Source organism: Rhamphochromis sp. 'chilingali' (genome assembly GCF_963969265.1).
Source record: "Rhamphochromis sp. 'chilingali' genome assembly, contig: SCAFFOLD_146, whole genome shotgun sequence".
NCBI lineage: Eukaryota > Metazoa > Chordata > Actinopteri > Cichliformes > Cichlidae > Rhamphochromis > Rhamphochromis sp. 'chilingali'.
In genome coordinates, this window is record NW_027667110.1 from 5,228 (window position 1) to 20,534 (window position 15,307).

Below are 15,307 nucleotides of genomic sequence, written 5' to 3' on the forward strand. Positions count from 1 at the left end.
CCTTCGGTTTCTTTTACGTTGGGCTGTAAAAATTCGTTACATAAATACGCAATATTTGTTTTGTTTTTAGGAGATTTTCATTTATTGTCAAGAATGACGTACCATTGTAACACCATTAAGGTGTTGTCATTACAACACCTTAATGGTTTAGCGAGCTAAGCGAGCCTAACGTTAGAGTTTTCTGTGACATGAACGTGTCTATTTATTTGGCTAATGACCAAACCGTACTAAAACCACTAAATGAAGTGCAAAGTGGCTTTCACAGGAATGTGGATGCATTATAAACACCTATAAAAACGTAAATAAATGTTGTTATGTTGATTCCAATCTGTTTCTGACTCCAGCTATAAAAACAGAGAACACCACGAATTTCGTCAATAAAATTAATTTCAGTTTGAACTACTGACAAACTACAGTGACTTTCAAGCATCCTTCATTACACCGTGGGACGGTATCAATCAATCAATCAATCAATCAATCAATCAATCAATCAATCAGTCTTTATTGACAGACTTTATGGCCATAGTTAAACAAAACAAAAACACAACACAACACAACATATAATCCTTAATGAAAAAAATATTTTTAAAGATATAAAACCATGATATACATAAAATACACAATTACTTAAAAGATAAGATAAGACTTTTTTGATGAAATTTTTGTGTTACCTCAGCTCAGGTTCATATATCAGAAGGAAATACAAAAATACAAATAAGTACAATCAATGAAAAAAAGTAAGATAATACACTATACACAATGGTAGCATACACAGTATGTGATTATGGATATGGTTGGAAATATGCAAGACATAAACTATATAGCTTGACATAACTATTGTACCACTATTATTCCTAAAGAAATATTCCTAAAAGAAATCAATAAACACACAAACTCTTCACACTCAGACTGAATGAGTAACAGGAACCACTCACTGTCAGCTTTGTCACTGCTAAAATTATACTGTAATAGTATTTGCCTGAACAAAGAGTTTCCACATTGTCCATATATGTCATCATCATTCATTCATTCATTTGATCAGTAATAAAGTGACCAAGGTATTTCACCTTTTATGAACCTCAAGAGTATTGTCGGACAGTTTAAACACAAAGAAATTCAGCTGTTTATCTTGCTTGGTTCTACATGTCAAGATAGCACTTTTAACAGCATAGTACATTATATCATATAGCACACCATATTCAGTACGTGTATTAAGAAGCTACTCTAATCCAGCACTACTTGGACTAAAAACAACCAGTTCATCTGCATACGTATGATGATTCATCAATGTTTTACCTAATATACATACAGTGTTACAGGTTCTCAGCTGTATGGACAATCATTATCAACATATAAATTAAATAAAATTGGAGACAAAATCCCACCCTTTCTGACACCATTGCTAACACAAAAGGAGGCAGAAATCCTGCTTCCCCATTTAACCAGCATCTTCTTATGAGCGTACCAGTAAGACAGAATCCAATGTATCCAGGAACTCCCTGTCGCTTCAATTTATCAAAAAGTTTTTCAGGGTTCACTTGATCAAAAGCTTTAGAGGCATCAATGAAACCCATAAGGGCAGATGAAGTTTAGGCCCTATTCAAACTGAATGTTCCCTTGAGTGCATATATGCACATGTCCATGCCATGCTTTCATTTGAAGGCAAACTGATTATCCAGGGAAGAGATGAACACACTAATGCTATCAAACATGATTTTTTCTAGCACCTTAGATAACATACTGGCTAGTGCTACTCAATTTAATAATAATAATAATAATAGATTGGATTTATATAGCGCTTTTCAAGGCACCCAAAGCACTTTACAATGCCACTATTCATTCACACACTGGTGGAGGCAAGCTACGATTGTACCTACAGCTGCCCTGGGGCAGACTGACAGAAGCGAGGCTGCCATATCGCGCCATCGGCCCCTCTGGCCAACACCAGTAGGCAGTAGGGTAAAGTGTCTTGCCCAAGGACACAACGACCAGGACAGAGAGCCCGGGGATCGAACCAGCAACCTTCCGGTTACAGATACGCTTCCCAACCCCCTGAGCCAAGGTCGCTCCAATTTAACAGCTGTGTCCTTTGTAACTGCTACAAATAAAATACATAGCATTGAGTCTGGTAGTTTGCCATGAATCATAAACCTTTAATATCTAATTGTATGCAGGTTAAAGTTTCACTGTCATGTTTTTAATGTTTGTTTGTCTTTTATCTCTGACTGGAGGCACTCATATGGATCGTTTTGTGAGAAAGAAGAGTCATGGGCCCACTGTTCTTTACCAGACATGTTGGAGACAAGTGGTGATAATTGGCACTGTGCCTTTTCGTACTTGGAAGTGTTGGTGACTATGTGGTGATCTCCTTTGAATTTTTTCCTGTAAGAGAATACAGAGAGTAGGCCTACTCGAACCTTAGGGCTAATGGATCCACACGGCAGAAAAGCCCAGCAATATCAACAGTCTCCTCCAATCCCGTTATCTCTGGTTTGTGTTGAGCCAGCTAACACAAAGAAATCGTGGCTATGTTGAACTTCACTATACCCCTCACATTGTCAGATAGACCACTAAGGCAAACATTTAACTACCGGCCAAACCAGCCTATGCAACAGACACATGGTACTGCATAACCTAATAAATACAAACCTCACATTGCACCAGACTGTGACACAAATTGTGACTGTGGTTAGCCTGTGTTATAACACAAACCCATCGGTGGCTCAATGTTTGAGAAAAGTTAACTGAATCTTTCACACTTCTTTATTTAAAACAAATCTTTAAACTGCACAGTTTTTTTTTCATAAGAGGCAACAAAGGTCTGCCAGATTGCTGTCAGTTTGTCTGTGTGACTCAGTACCAGTCTGTGTAATAATTCTTTGGCATATGCAGGAAACCACAGTCGCAAAGACTCAGGTTTTGTGGTAGCAAAATAAGATAGACATCAGGATCTGAAGCAACTAAACCTGAGTGAGATAAATACAAATATAATTGTGTTTGCAACTTATATTAATGTCTGTTGCTTAAAGAAAATGCTTTCAGCTGCAGTCTGCAGCGACTGCATTTTCATTACATCAGCGCATAAGCCAGGACAGTCAGCGTGCATCAGGACAACACCAGATGGAGCTAAAAAATAAAAGCAGTGACTGAGGTGTGGAATATGCACGTGCTACGAGAGCTCGGCAATGCTTAGCATGATTACAGTTATTGATCATCATTCAACATGATTTGGTTCAGATTTGCTTGAACAGTACCACGACTCTGAGACTGTAACTCTTTGATGAGTGTATACATCTTATATCTGCAAAGCATGGCTGATTCTGGCTCATTGAAAAAAAGCTTTTGCATGGTTATCCTACCAGTATGACTTAAAAAAGAAAAAAACAAAAGAACACTCCAATGTGTTTCAGCTGTTCAGGAAATGATACAGAGGACAGCTGTGCACTGCGAGATAATCTCATTTTTTGCTGCACAAATGATATTTGCCTGAAACATGGCCTCGTGTGATGCGTTTATAAATCTTTTAATATACAATAGCTTTATGAATATTCGAAAAATGTTATTAGTAATGATCAAAACAGAGGCAACGCAGAAACATAAAAGAAGACCAACAGGAAAATGTCTCTCTTAATGGTAATTTAGTAACAATGACAAATATAACATACATACATGTGCAGAATTCAGCGGTCTGTGAGGTTTGTGACTGTGCTGGGGTTACAAAATGCCTTTCTTACTCAAGATCCCTTTAACCTTTGAAAATATATTTCACTTTACACCTTCAAAACAGTCCAAATTGTCAGGCTTAATGTGTGGCTTTAAGTGCTCCTTCAGCCTTTTCTCCCTGTTTCACTTCCCTAAGAATGGCTTCTTGACAGCTACACTTCCACTGGGACCATTTCTGATGAGGCTTCAGAGAACATTAGATGGATCAACTGAAAACCCAGATGCAGCTCTCATGTCCTGTGTTAGATTTGTATTGTTGATTGTCATTTATGCTTAGAAATATCTACTCATATATGCTTAGAGTTTTATAATCAATGTCATGTTGGTAGAGGTTTGATCCTTAGTAGTCTGTGGAGACTCTGTGTGCCTCCCAGAGCACTCTGGCATGCACACACAACTTAAGGTCAGGAGAGAGGTTATATCTGCTCTTACTGATTTATGGTATAGAAGGACACCTACTCTGTATCTGGTTAAGTATAAGAGCCTTTTGTTTAGATGGACCGCTAGACTCCTGGTGTTAGATTTGTATTGTTGATTGTCATTTATGCTTAGAAATATTTACTTATATATGCTTAGAGTTTTGTAATTAGTTGTAGATTGGTAGAGGTTTTGATCCTTGATAGTCTGCAAACTTTGTGTGTATTAGACAGCACTTTGGGAGCATGAGAGGTCATACCGTGTCTTATTATTTTATGGTAGGATTAACGTAGTTGCGTCTGTTCTAGTCTAAGTGCTCTTTGTTTAGATGAACTGCAGGACTTCCTCACCGTGTTATCTAGGATGAACCATCTAGGGTGAGGGGGAGGCTACCCTCTTCCTGACCAAGGATGTTTGACCCTTTGATCAGCAGTCCACACACACACACACACACACACACACACACACACACACACACACACACACACACACACACAGGCAAGGTACTCTTTGTTTGTATGTAGACGTCATATGTTAATGAACTTATGCATATTCATGTAACCTCAATAAAAGGACAGTGTATGGGAGAACGGACGAGACCAACTGGAGTCAAGCGGTTGTCCGGTTCTCTCCCGTGCACGAGTAACATGAAGAACTTTGCCTATTTGTGTCTTGCTTAGCAGTGTAATTATATTGTCTTAACGTTCCAGCGAATAGGTTTATGCTACAAACCTAACATTAATTGGTCCTTCGATGCCGGAGCCCTGGAATCGCATTCACCGAGGGGAGGAGAGGCACGCTGAAAGCCTGACGTCAGCCGGGAAGTTCCTGTGGATTCGCGGTCTGTCTTTTCTCCTCGATGAATGACGGTCGGCGGGATTCGGGCTGATATTACACTCTAAGCAACGCCAAGTAAGTTTAAAGAGGCCGACTCTATAACCGTGTCGTTGTGCAGTCTCCGCCACTGTGTGAGGCGTTGAGAAGAGGCCGACTCTATAACCGTGTCGTTGTGCAGTCTCCGCCACTGTGTGAGGCGTTGAGAAGAGGCCGACTCTATAACTGTGTCGTTGTGCAGTCTCCGCCACTGTGTGAGGCGTTGAGAAGTTCGCTACTTTGTGTAGCGATACCCGGGTTCCTTGCTACTTTGTGGAGCAAGAGGTTCCTCGCTACTTTGTGTGGCTAGAGGTGAGTTCTCCGCCGCTTTGTGGGGCGTTGAGAAGTTCCGCGGGGTCCAGATTGTGCTGGACGATAGGCCTATTTTGTGTTGTTTTTGTTGTCGTCGTCGTCGTTGTTGTTGTTGTTGTGTGAGTGTGTGCGGAGCAGAACATGTGGTCTGTGACACCGACTGTTGTTGTTATCATGGGTTTCTAAGCAACCAAGAGTGAGTCGGAGGGAGACAGACGTTTGTGCTGGACTTTGCTCCTGGCAGCACAAAGTATTTATGTAAAAAAGAGAGGGAGCGACGGCTCCACAGCTGCGCGGGTTCACGCGAGCGCGGTCACGCGGGTTTCACGCGGACCTGAGCCGTGCGGTTAATCGCAGGCTTAAAAATGGAAGAGATTAAAATGTTAGAAGTTTTCAGAAAACACACCAGCCTTGAAGAGCGTGTGGAGAAGGCCAGCCCACATCAGCAGCTATGCTCTGGTGGGTGGCTGTCCCCCCACCCCTTGCTGACACAAAATGTTAACTCTTCAGCCTGTGTGCCAGACCATAGACGTAATTGAGGTGGATAGTTGTTAAAAGTAATCTACATTACGCTTGTGGTTGCTTAAATTCAGTACAATGACATATGAGGTGAAGTGTTATAGATAAATATTTAAGCTAATGAAGTGCATAGAGGCACTTGACCTGTGTGGAAGACTGTCGTCTTATTATGAACCATTGTTGAGATATACAGCACACCTGTGAAAACAACTAATATGCTGAACCCTGTATGAAACATCTAAAAGTACGTGATGGAGAAGCTGAGTTGAATATGAAAGTGTAAGACTTTGCCACTGTGGGCAGAGCAACTACTGTGTGATGTTGCGTTGCAGTTTTTTTTTTTTCTTCTGAGCTGATGAGCAGGCTACACATTATCAGATCGAGAGCTGTCTGAGAACTACTCTAAGAGAGGGAAACAGCGCTATGATAACTGTGATAACTGGAGTGTGCAACGTTTCCATGAGCAGTTTTCCTGCATCTTGACTTGTGTGTAGAGTGTTCATAACATCAGCATCATGTTTTTGATTATTTGTTTGTTGGGTTGAAAAATAGTTAAATAAACTGGTGATCATATTTACGGATCACCATGGCACATATCATCAGCCATGTGATTTATTTTTGCAGATGACAAAGTGAGTGTGAATGTGTCTGACATCACAGTGTTTTTGTGCACTGTGCAAGAGTAATTGCCTTTGATTGTGAGTGACAGCGGTGATTTTGCAGGTCACCAGCTATTGTAAAAAAAAAAAAAAAAAAAAAAAAAAAAAAAAGTGAATAAGAGGGAGAATTTATATTGTAGGAAAAAATAATCATAGGAAAAAGGTTTTGTGTTGATCAACCAAAAAAAACAACTATAATTTCATTTTCTGCTTTTAAGAAAGGACTGTTCACAAAAACACAGAGCGAGAGAGAGAGAGAGATATGTGTTGATTAAGCAGTGATGATAATAATGAAATGTCTTAGTTTGTCACTTTCAGGTGAAAAGCAGACCTGAATCAATTTTCCACATGCAGCGGTCGGAAGAAAGTTATAGTTTAACATCATTGGAAACATGCAGGCCAAGTTTCTGGCTGACTTATTTACAGTGCCATGTGTTTCTCAACCTCACAAGCGAGCTCACTCCTCCCTGAAGATAAGGAATGCAGCTCCATGATAAAGAGACAGCAGCAAGTCCTGAGCACAAAAAGTCCCAGCAAAGCAGCAGCAATGTGGATAAACAGCAGCAGAAGAAAGCAAACCCATCTTCCTGTCTGATTGGATGAATTCCACGGAGGGGCGAGCAAGATGGCGGTGGCAGCATGTTGAAATGCTCAAAAAGGACTGAGTGACTCGGGCAAGCCACATGCAGCTAGCATGCTGGCTAGCGACATGAAAGAAATGGACCCTTCGTGATGCGTTCAACGTGCCAGCGCTGTGGTGGGAAAGGCTCCATCATAAACACGCCCTGCGCCGAGGTTCAGGCCAAGAAGAAGAAGACGATGACTTCCAAGCCCAAGAAGGTCGGCCTCAGCGTGGGCGAGCTGATTGTGAAAGCCGTGGCCGCTCTCAAGAAGGCTCTGGCTGCCGGAGGCTACGATGTGGACAAGAACAAGGCCCGTGTCAAGACCGCCATCAAGAGTCTGGTGGCGAAGGGCACTCTGGTGCAGACCAAGGGCACCGGGGCCTCCGGATCCTTCAAGATGAACAGGGTTACTGAGACCAAAGCTAAGACGCCCGCCGCGGCCAAAGCCAAGAAACCGGCAGCAGCTGCTAAGAAGTCGCCCAGGAAGGCAGCAGCAGCAGCACTTCAGCCACTAGCACGAAGTCAACCGCATCAGAGGACAATAGTGAGAGTGGCTGTGACTTCACTGTGCATGTGAAGAAAACGTTTGAGGAGAACTGAACAGTTGGAGTTTGACATTTGCCACCTGTGGAGTAAAATGGCAAGAAGAGACAGTGGGACACAGGACAAAGCTGAAGGAGAACTGCCGGCTGTTGGACTGTTGAAGTGGGAGAGGACAACAGAGTGAGAAGACTAGGTGAGAACACATAGGAATTATTTAATGTGGGAAATCAAAATTTGGGTTAGCAAACCTGGGGAAAAACAAAACTGACTGCTTAAGTTGGAAAATTGAGACGGAGTCTGAAACATTGCGAAAATAGAAACATATACAAAATCACACACACACAAGCAGAACATGCATTAACCCTACTAACAATTCCAAACACAAAATGACTCATGAAGACTCATAGCACATTAGTTAAGAAATGATTAAATAATAGCAGAGAAGTGTGTAGGAAAGGCAGCTTTAAGAACATGCTCTGCTGGAGATGCAGCTCCACAGACATGCATTAGACCTGCCTAATAACACAAACCCATGCAATGAAAATTAGCTTGTTATCTTTCATCAGTGTTAAAATAGTGTCAATTTAGCAGACACTTGTTATTAAATACTGAATTTATCTAATGCAAAAAATTGACTCTCCAGGTTGCAGGACAACAGTTTAACTTTTGTGGGAAAAAAGATCCTGGTTTGACCAACCAGTGATCAGACAATAAATTTAGTTGTTAAAATGGTAAATTGGGAGAAGCTTCCTGCTTGATTGAGGCAGCACATGTAATTTACTGTATGAGGGAAATTGTCTTTTGTGATACTATTTTGAACATGCTTTTCTGTCGTCCTGTCAACTTAGTGGGTTAATAGTTGATATGCAAATTAGTGATCGGTTTTAGATTAATGAAAGGTGACTGAATTCTAGCACGAGTGAATGAGATGTGTTGGAGTTGTTGTGTGTTGAGTGGAGACTCTAAAACACTGAGTTTCCTGCTTTGATGTGCGAGTGAATCCTGTATTTAGATACACAACTCTGAATACGTCAGAACAGACTGTTTTGTGAAGTGCATGACAGCATGTCACATGTTTTATGATGAAGGGAAAAGGAAAATTGAATAGAATAGATCTGTGGCCTAAATGAGTGAAGAGCACAGACCTGGTAATTAAACTCATAGCTAATAAGACATTAGGATTATGTTGTGTGTTGTGCAGCTGATGGTTGATTTGGAGTGAATCTAGCTGATGATTTTTCTTTTGTTGTGAAGTTGAGCCTGCCGATTAGTATGATGGTATGATGAACCATGCTAATGGTATGATTTACCTGAGATGAGGAGTTTGTGTCATGACTTAACAAGGCCTTTTTATTTTGATACTTTCACAGTGCACTGAAAGTTTTGTTTGATAATCTCTGTTTTTCATTTTTATCTTTTGAACAGGCACTGATTTTGTTTGTCTATTTTCTTTTCTTTAAGCAGATCTGAACGTCGGGAATTAAAAATGCTACACGTCGTCGAGAAAATTGTGCCAAGTGAGTTCTCCACATTTAAATGGACTCTGGAGAAAGCCACTTATTGGGACAATTATTAAATGACAGTCCCAGTCCAAAAGGATTCAGCGATGTAATCCAAACTAAAGTTCTTCTTTTTCTTTTTGAAATGACGTCATTTTGCTGAGAGTGGAAACTAAATGCGACGATAGGTTCCACTATCAGCAAAGAAAGAAAGAATGAATGCATGAATGAGTGAGTGAAAGGAAAACAAACTGACTGACTGGTAAAAGCTGACAAGACTTTACTGATGTAACACGACTGTGTGAAGTTGACCCCCGCCTGGCAGGGGTGCAGATGAGTCTGTGTGTGCTTCCCTTTACAGGAGCAGAAAGATGACAGCAACACTCGAGGTTGCATGATGATTTAACCTTTTAAATGCCATTTTCTGTGTCTGTGCATTTATCAGGTGTGTTATTCATAGGCTTGAGTTGCTCACAGAGATATCTGTGACAAAGTATGCATACGCCTGCGCAAGCGTTAATATTTGCATTTTCTTTTCTTACAGCATGCCAGTTCTTCATGTGAATTGATGATGCGATTTATACCAGGACAACTGGTTGATGTTTTTTCCTACTACAGGATTTCTGGGTTTATGTGTGAGGAAAACTGTGTTTACAGGTTATGAGTGGTGATGCTGTTGCATTGTGTTGATGGGAAAATGTGAATAACATGTGTGAAATTTCCTGTGTTGAGAACTGGTGTTACTTCTTTCCACAGCTAGGGTTGACTTTATGGTGTTTTTATGGCACCTCTGGAACCTGTTGACCTGTGTCTGACCTCTGTCTGACTACAGTCAATGTGTATTGCTAATGTTAGTTTCTTTGAGAATGCTGTGGAAGATTCAGCTGAAACGGACAAGTGACATGAGTAAAACAAATAAGAGATACAGTGTTTCTGGGATAGTTTGATATGGGCTCATTAGCTGGCCACTTTTGAGCCCATAGTAATATATAAGTGGAGTGACTTTGCTTAAGAGCAGTCACCGATTACATTAATGTTGCCTGAGTACATGGGATGATCCATGTCTGAGGTGACTTATGAAAATAATTGTAGTTTGCTGATTTGAGAAAACCTGCACATGACACTTGTCTTGCTGATGTTGAATGCTTCTTGTCCTTATGATACAATTGTTTACAGGTATGGAGTTTGATTTTACTTCCAGATTTTGTTTTCCAGGCCATGATGGTGTGTATGCAGGCTCCTGGGAGAGCCAGGTGTTAAGCAAACTTAATATGCAAAGCACACTAACATTTTCATTGCAGGATTATAGGTCCAGGGTGGTGCTGCTCCAGGGGAGGAGATGCCCTGATGTTGCCTGGGATATGATCTAGCTAATCTTTTTCTTTAAGACTGGAATCCAGGTTTGATGAGTTGACTCATGGGTGTGTCCATGCGTCAAGAGGAGGGGTCCAAGGATTAACATTAAACAATGTTTTTTATTATTGTTGCAGTGATTTGTGTGATTAGCCGTTTTATTTACAAATATTAAACCTATGCAAGTGGTGCACCCATGTTCAGATGAGGCTTTGATGGCCTATAAGTGAAGTTCACTGAACTAAAGAATGTGGTTTGATGATTGTTGACATACTCTCCAAATAGTTTGTCTTCCTAGCAAGGAAATACAGGTGCAGCAGTAATCTCCTGAGAAATCTTCAGAGGCCCAGTGAGAAGCGCATAGCTGACAGGACCAGGCAGTGGTTGAGGTCAAAGATCAAGCTGGTTGGGGCCCATCATGAAATCAGACCTTGGAGCCACAGCAAGGACCATGAAACTGCCTGCAAAATAGAGGAGAGGATCGTCCACAAGATGGGAGAGAGGCTTCAGGAGGATCAGAGATCATCTTCAGCACAGCAGACATCACACAGAGAGCTGTGCTACTAAGCTTCCAGGAAATCAAGAGGAGACTTCCCACAGCAAGATTTTAAATAAAATGAAAGATTCAATATTGACGCTGAGGAAGACTACTAAGGTGTACGACGTGCTCTGCCTTAAACCTTCAGCAGCGTTGGAACATGAAAACTCGTGGGATGAGGGGAGCGTGCCAAGCTCCATCGACAGCGCAGAAGGAGTTCGAGGATGACATCATGATTCTGTGAAAGCACAGGAACCAGAAGCTATGGTGGTGATGACAGCAGTTTCCTATGAACATCACCTAATGCTGTGCCACTATACTGTGCATACGATGACACTCTGAAGGCTGCTGGGATCATAACAGCAGTAAGACAAGAGAACCCTGCACCCTTTCCACAGAGGTGTTTCTCTGCAGAGCGTGGACAATGAAGGAGTCATAAATATCCCCCTCGCAGGATGAAGGCCTGAAGTGAGGTAATGGGAGGCCATAAAACTAGAGTGCTGAGAGGTCTGCAGCTCTGGAAATAGCTGAGAACCATGTTGACAAACAACAAAACTAACTGGTATGTTTGAATGTTTATTCTACATACATTTGGACTCTGGTCCTATGGACAACGATGGAAACAACTGGAAGAGACATTCATGACGCCCTGCAGAACTCAAACCACTCTGCAGAGAGACATGTGATGTGCACACCTGGAGGAAGCATTACCAAGCTGAGATGTTTTTGAAAATGTTACTTTTTTATTTTCACTATTAAATTAACAATTTCTTTGTTTGCTCGTAAGATGCAGTTTGCCATGAGATGAGCTCAATGAATGGGATAACTGCTAATACATTTGTTGAACTGTGTACCTTTTCAGTAATTTAGGGTGAATTGACATATGTTGAGTATAAAAATGTTTGCATTGAAACTGTCAGACATGAGGTATTCATACCTGGGAACTTTTCAGGCATAAAGGTCAAAAAGGGGGGAAATGTTAGATTTGTATTGTTGATTGTCATTTATGCTTAGAAATATTTACTTATGTATGCTTAGAGTTTTGTAATTAGTTGTAGATTGGTAGAGGTTTTGATCCTTGATAGTCTGCAAACTTTGTGTGTATTAGACAGCACTTTGGGAGCATGAGAGGTCATACCGTGTCTTATTATTTTATGGTAGGATTAACGTAGTTGCGTCTGTTCTAGTCTAAGTGCTCTTTGTTTAGATGAACTGCAGGACTTCCTCACCGTGTTATCTAGGATGAACCATCTAGGGTGAGGGGGAGGCTACCCTCTTCCTGACCAAGGATGTTTGACCCTTTGATCAGCAGTCCACACACACACACACACACACACACACACACACACACACACACACACACACACACAGGCAAGGTACTCTTTGTTTGTATGTAGACGTCATATGTTAATGAACTTATGCATATTCATGTAACCTCAATAAAAGGACAGTGTATGGGAGAACGGACGAGACCAACTGGAGTCAAGCGGTTGTCCGGTTCTCTCCCGTGCACGAGTAACATGAAGAACTTTGCCTATTTGTGTCTTGCTTAGCAGTGTAATTATATTGTCTTAACGTTCCAGCGAATAGGTTTATGCTACAAACCTAACACCTGGCACCAGCTTTGGGGAGTCTTCACGGGGTCACATCTTGACCCCACACACACACACTTACACGACACACACAGACAAGGTATTCTTTGTCCACATGTATACCTATATGAAACGTCATATGTTAATGAACCTATGCATATTCATGTGACCGCAATAAAAGGAGTGCTACAGGGAACCTGGCTGAGAGTCTGACGGAGGTCAAGTGGGTGGAATGACACTTGGCTCCAGGCAGGTCTCCCTCATGCACGAGTAACACAAAGAACTTTGCCTACTTGTGTCTTGCTTTTGCTGTGTAGTAAATTGTCTTGAACATTCCAGCGAATAGGTTTATGCTACAAACTTATCATACTTCACTGTGCAATACCTTTTGTGCAATACTTTTGTTAATAGTCAATGGTGCAATAGACCTCAATACTTGAAATGTGCAATTCACTTGTATTTTTATTTTTATTCCTATTTATTCTATTTATCCCCTTCGTATATTTTATTTATATATGTCTCTGTATTTATATATATGTGTGTGTGTGTGTGTGTGTATATATATATATAATATTCTGTAACTGTAACTTCTGTCGGTGCTGTGCTTTTGGAAACCGAATTTCCCAGAGGAACCCACCCGAGGGATTAATAAAGTTTTATCTTATCTTATCTCCTGTGTGTTTTGAAGATTCAGCTAAAGAAATTAGAACAGATTGTAGGATTCTTGTGATGTGCCGCTAGTAACAAAGTGCCGAGAAATTGAACTTAAAATTGACACTTTGCTAAGCTGTCTGTTGTGTGTGGACACAACTCATTTCATCTCTTGAGTCATTCAGGGTCATTCTGTATGCTTTAATGATTCATAACTAAAAAACAAACAAGAAACGTCTGGCTCAATATTCAGTGTCTCAAGATAAAATACTGTTTCACCAAATTACTGGAATCACTGATCTTCTGTTATATTCAAATCTTTTACAATGGACCAAAAGTGCCCCCAAGCCTTTCAAATATTTTTTGTTTGTCTTTCAGTATAATCTTTGTCTTTCTAGTGAAATGTTTGCCTGACTCATGCTTTTTAATATCACTGATAGCGAAAACCCTTGAATGGGCCAGCTGTTTCTGTGCAGATTCCACTTGGAGAAATTGTTACAAATCACAGCATAATGACATAAAAATGGTAATGTGCTCAGTCTGCTTCTTTGTCTCAAACACATGCAGATGCACACAGAGTAACAACTACCTCAGGGCCTCAGAGGTTGTTATCCATCATTTTCCCGCTGCATCACCACATTATCATTCTTTATGACTGTCATATTACTACATTTTCTTCTCTAAGTATACCCAACAAATCTTTATTGATTGCATTCATCCACCAATCCCAAGCCCTCCCCCAGCACATAGCCAGCATTAGATTAGTTAGTCTAACTAACCAAAGGCTGAATTTCCCTCTCCACTTTGTGCGTGTGTGTGTTTGTGTGTGGGTGAGAGCTGTGTGTTTACAGTGCATGTGGGGGAAATTAACTGCCATAGAAACAGGTCTGTTTGTTTGTCTTTGTTGGTGCTTTGTGGCTTGAAAAGAAGCTGAATGTATGTTTATTTTTCCTACTTCTACACAGGGACCTCACCTGTATACATGCGCAGTTATTTCATATTTATTATTAATGCAAAGGCTGATGCAAGAGTGTGATGTTGTGCAGCGCATTCTTTAGAAGGAGATCCATGCTGAATAATTTATGCCACTTGTAAGCCTCACCACAGTCACCTAAACGAAAAGAGGTTTGACATGAGGGCAGTGGCCAAATTTAAACCTTATGAATGGTTATAAAGGTGGTCATGGAGTGACTGGGAGTTGTGTAACAGCACTTTGTGAGATCAGAAGGTTAAGTGAGTCCACTTTCTTTTTTCATTCACTTCTCTTTGTGCAAACACAGCCATCACAAGATGGTGTTACTTACTCTGAGTAAACATTTGGCCCCACAGTAGAAATAATACATTTGATATACTCCACTGTATGGATTCTACCTGCTTTCTACAGAGACAAAAATATGCATCACTGTAATTCTTCTACACGTGTTTAAGTCAGGAACCACTTCCTCTTTTGCGCTTCTTCTTCTTTTTTTTTTCTTTTACACACATCATGTACTCTGAGTCGTCTTTCTTTCATGTCTTTCTTCTCCTGCCTCCTCCTGCCCCCCCCCTCTCAGAGTACAGAAGTAGCGTGAGCACAGCTGCCAGCAGCCTTCGACCGGTTGAAACCTGTATGCATTGCTACTGAAAAGACACTTCCTCCACCCATCACCAGCCAGATCCAGAAAGAGCTGGAAATCAGGAATGAATCTGATACATAGTCACAGTAACACAGTGTACCCCTGCCTTGTGTGTGTGTGTTTAAATTATCTTTTTACTGTAACTTAAGTGAAAGTGTACACTATTTGTAGAAAATACCACTTTTATGTTTCTCCTACCGAGTTGACGTTTAATTAAGACCAGCTATAAAAACATTCCACGCGACCCCTGTCGTGGTACTACTTGCACGGCCGTAACGCGGACTCGTACGGGCAGTGCTGCGGCCGGCCGTTGACCGTCTGTGACTTTTCCGGTTTTCCCCACCGCCACAGTGAACGCAGCACCAGGAGACGAACTGGTGGGTGGAGCA

At 41.1% G+C, this 15,307-nt stretch overlaps 1 protein-coding gene across 1 annotated transcript; it reads left to right on the forward strand.

Moving 5' to 3' along the window:
- Window positions 1–6,594: 6,594 nt before the first annotated feature.
- On the forward strand, window positions 6,595–12,587 carry LOC308391434 (histone H1-like). The gene has a single exon (XM_080907997.1). It carries the CDS (start codon window positions 7,236–7,238, stop codon window positions 7,701–7,703), a length of 468 nt encoding a protein of 155 aa, XP_080764123.1. The 5' UTR covers window positions 6,595–7,235; the 3' UTR covers window positions 7,704–12,587.
- Window positions 12,588–15,307: the final 2,720 nt, after the last annotated feature.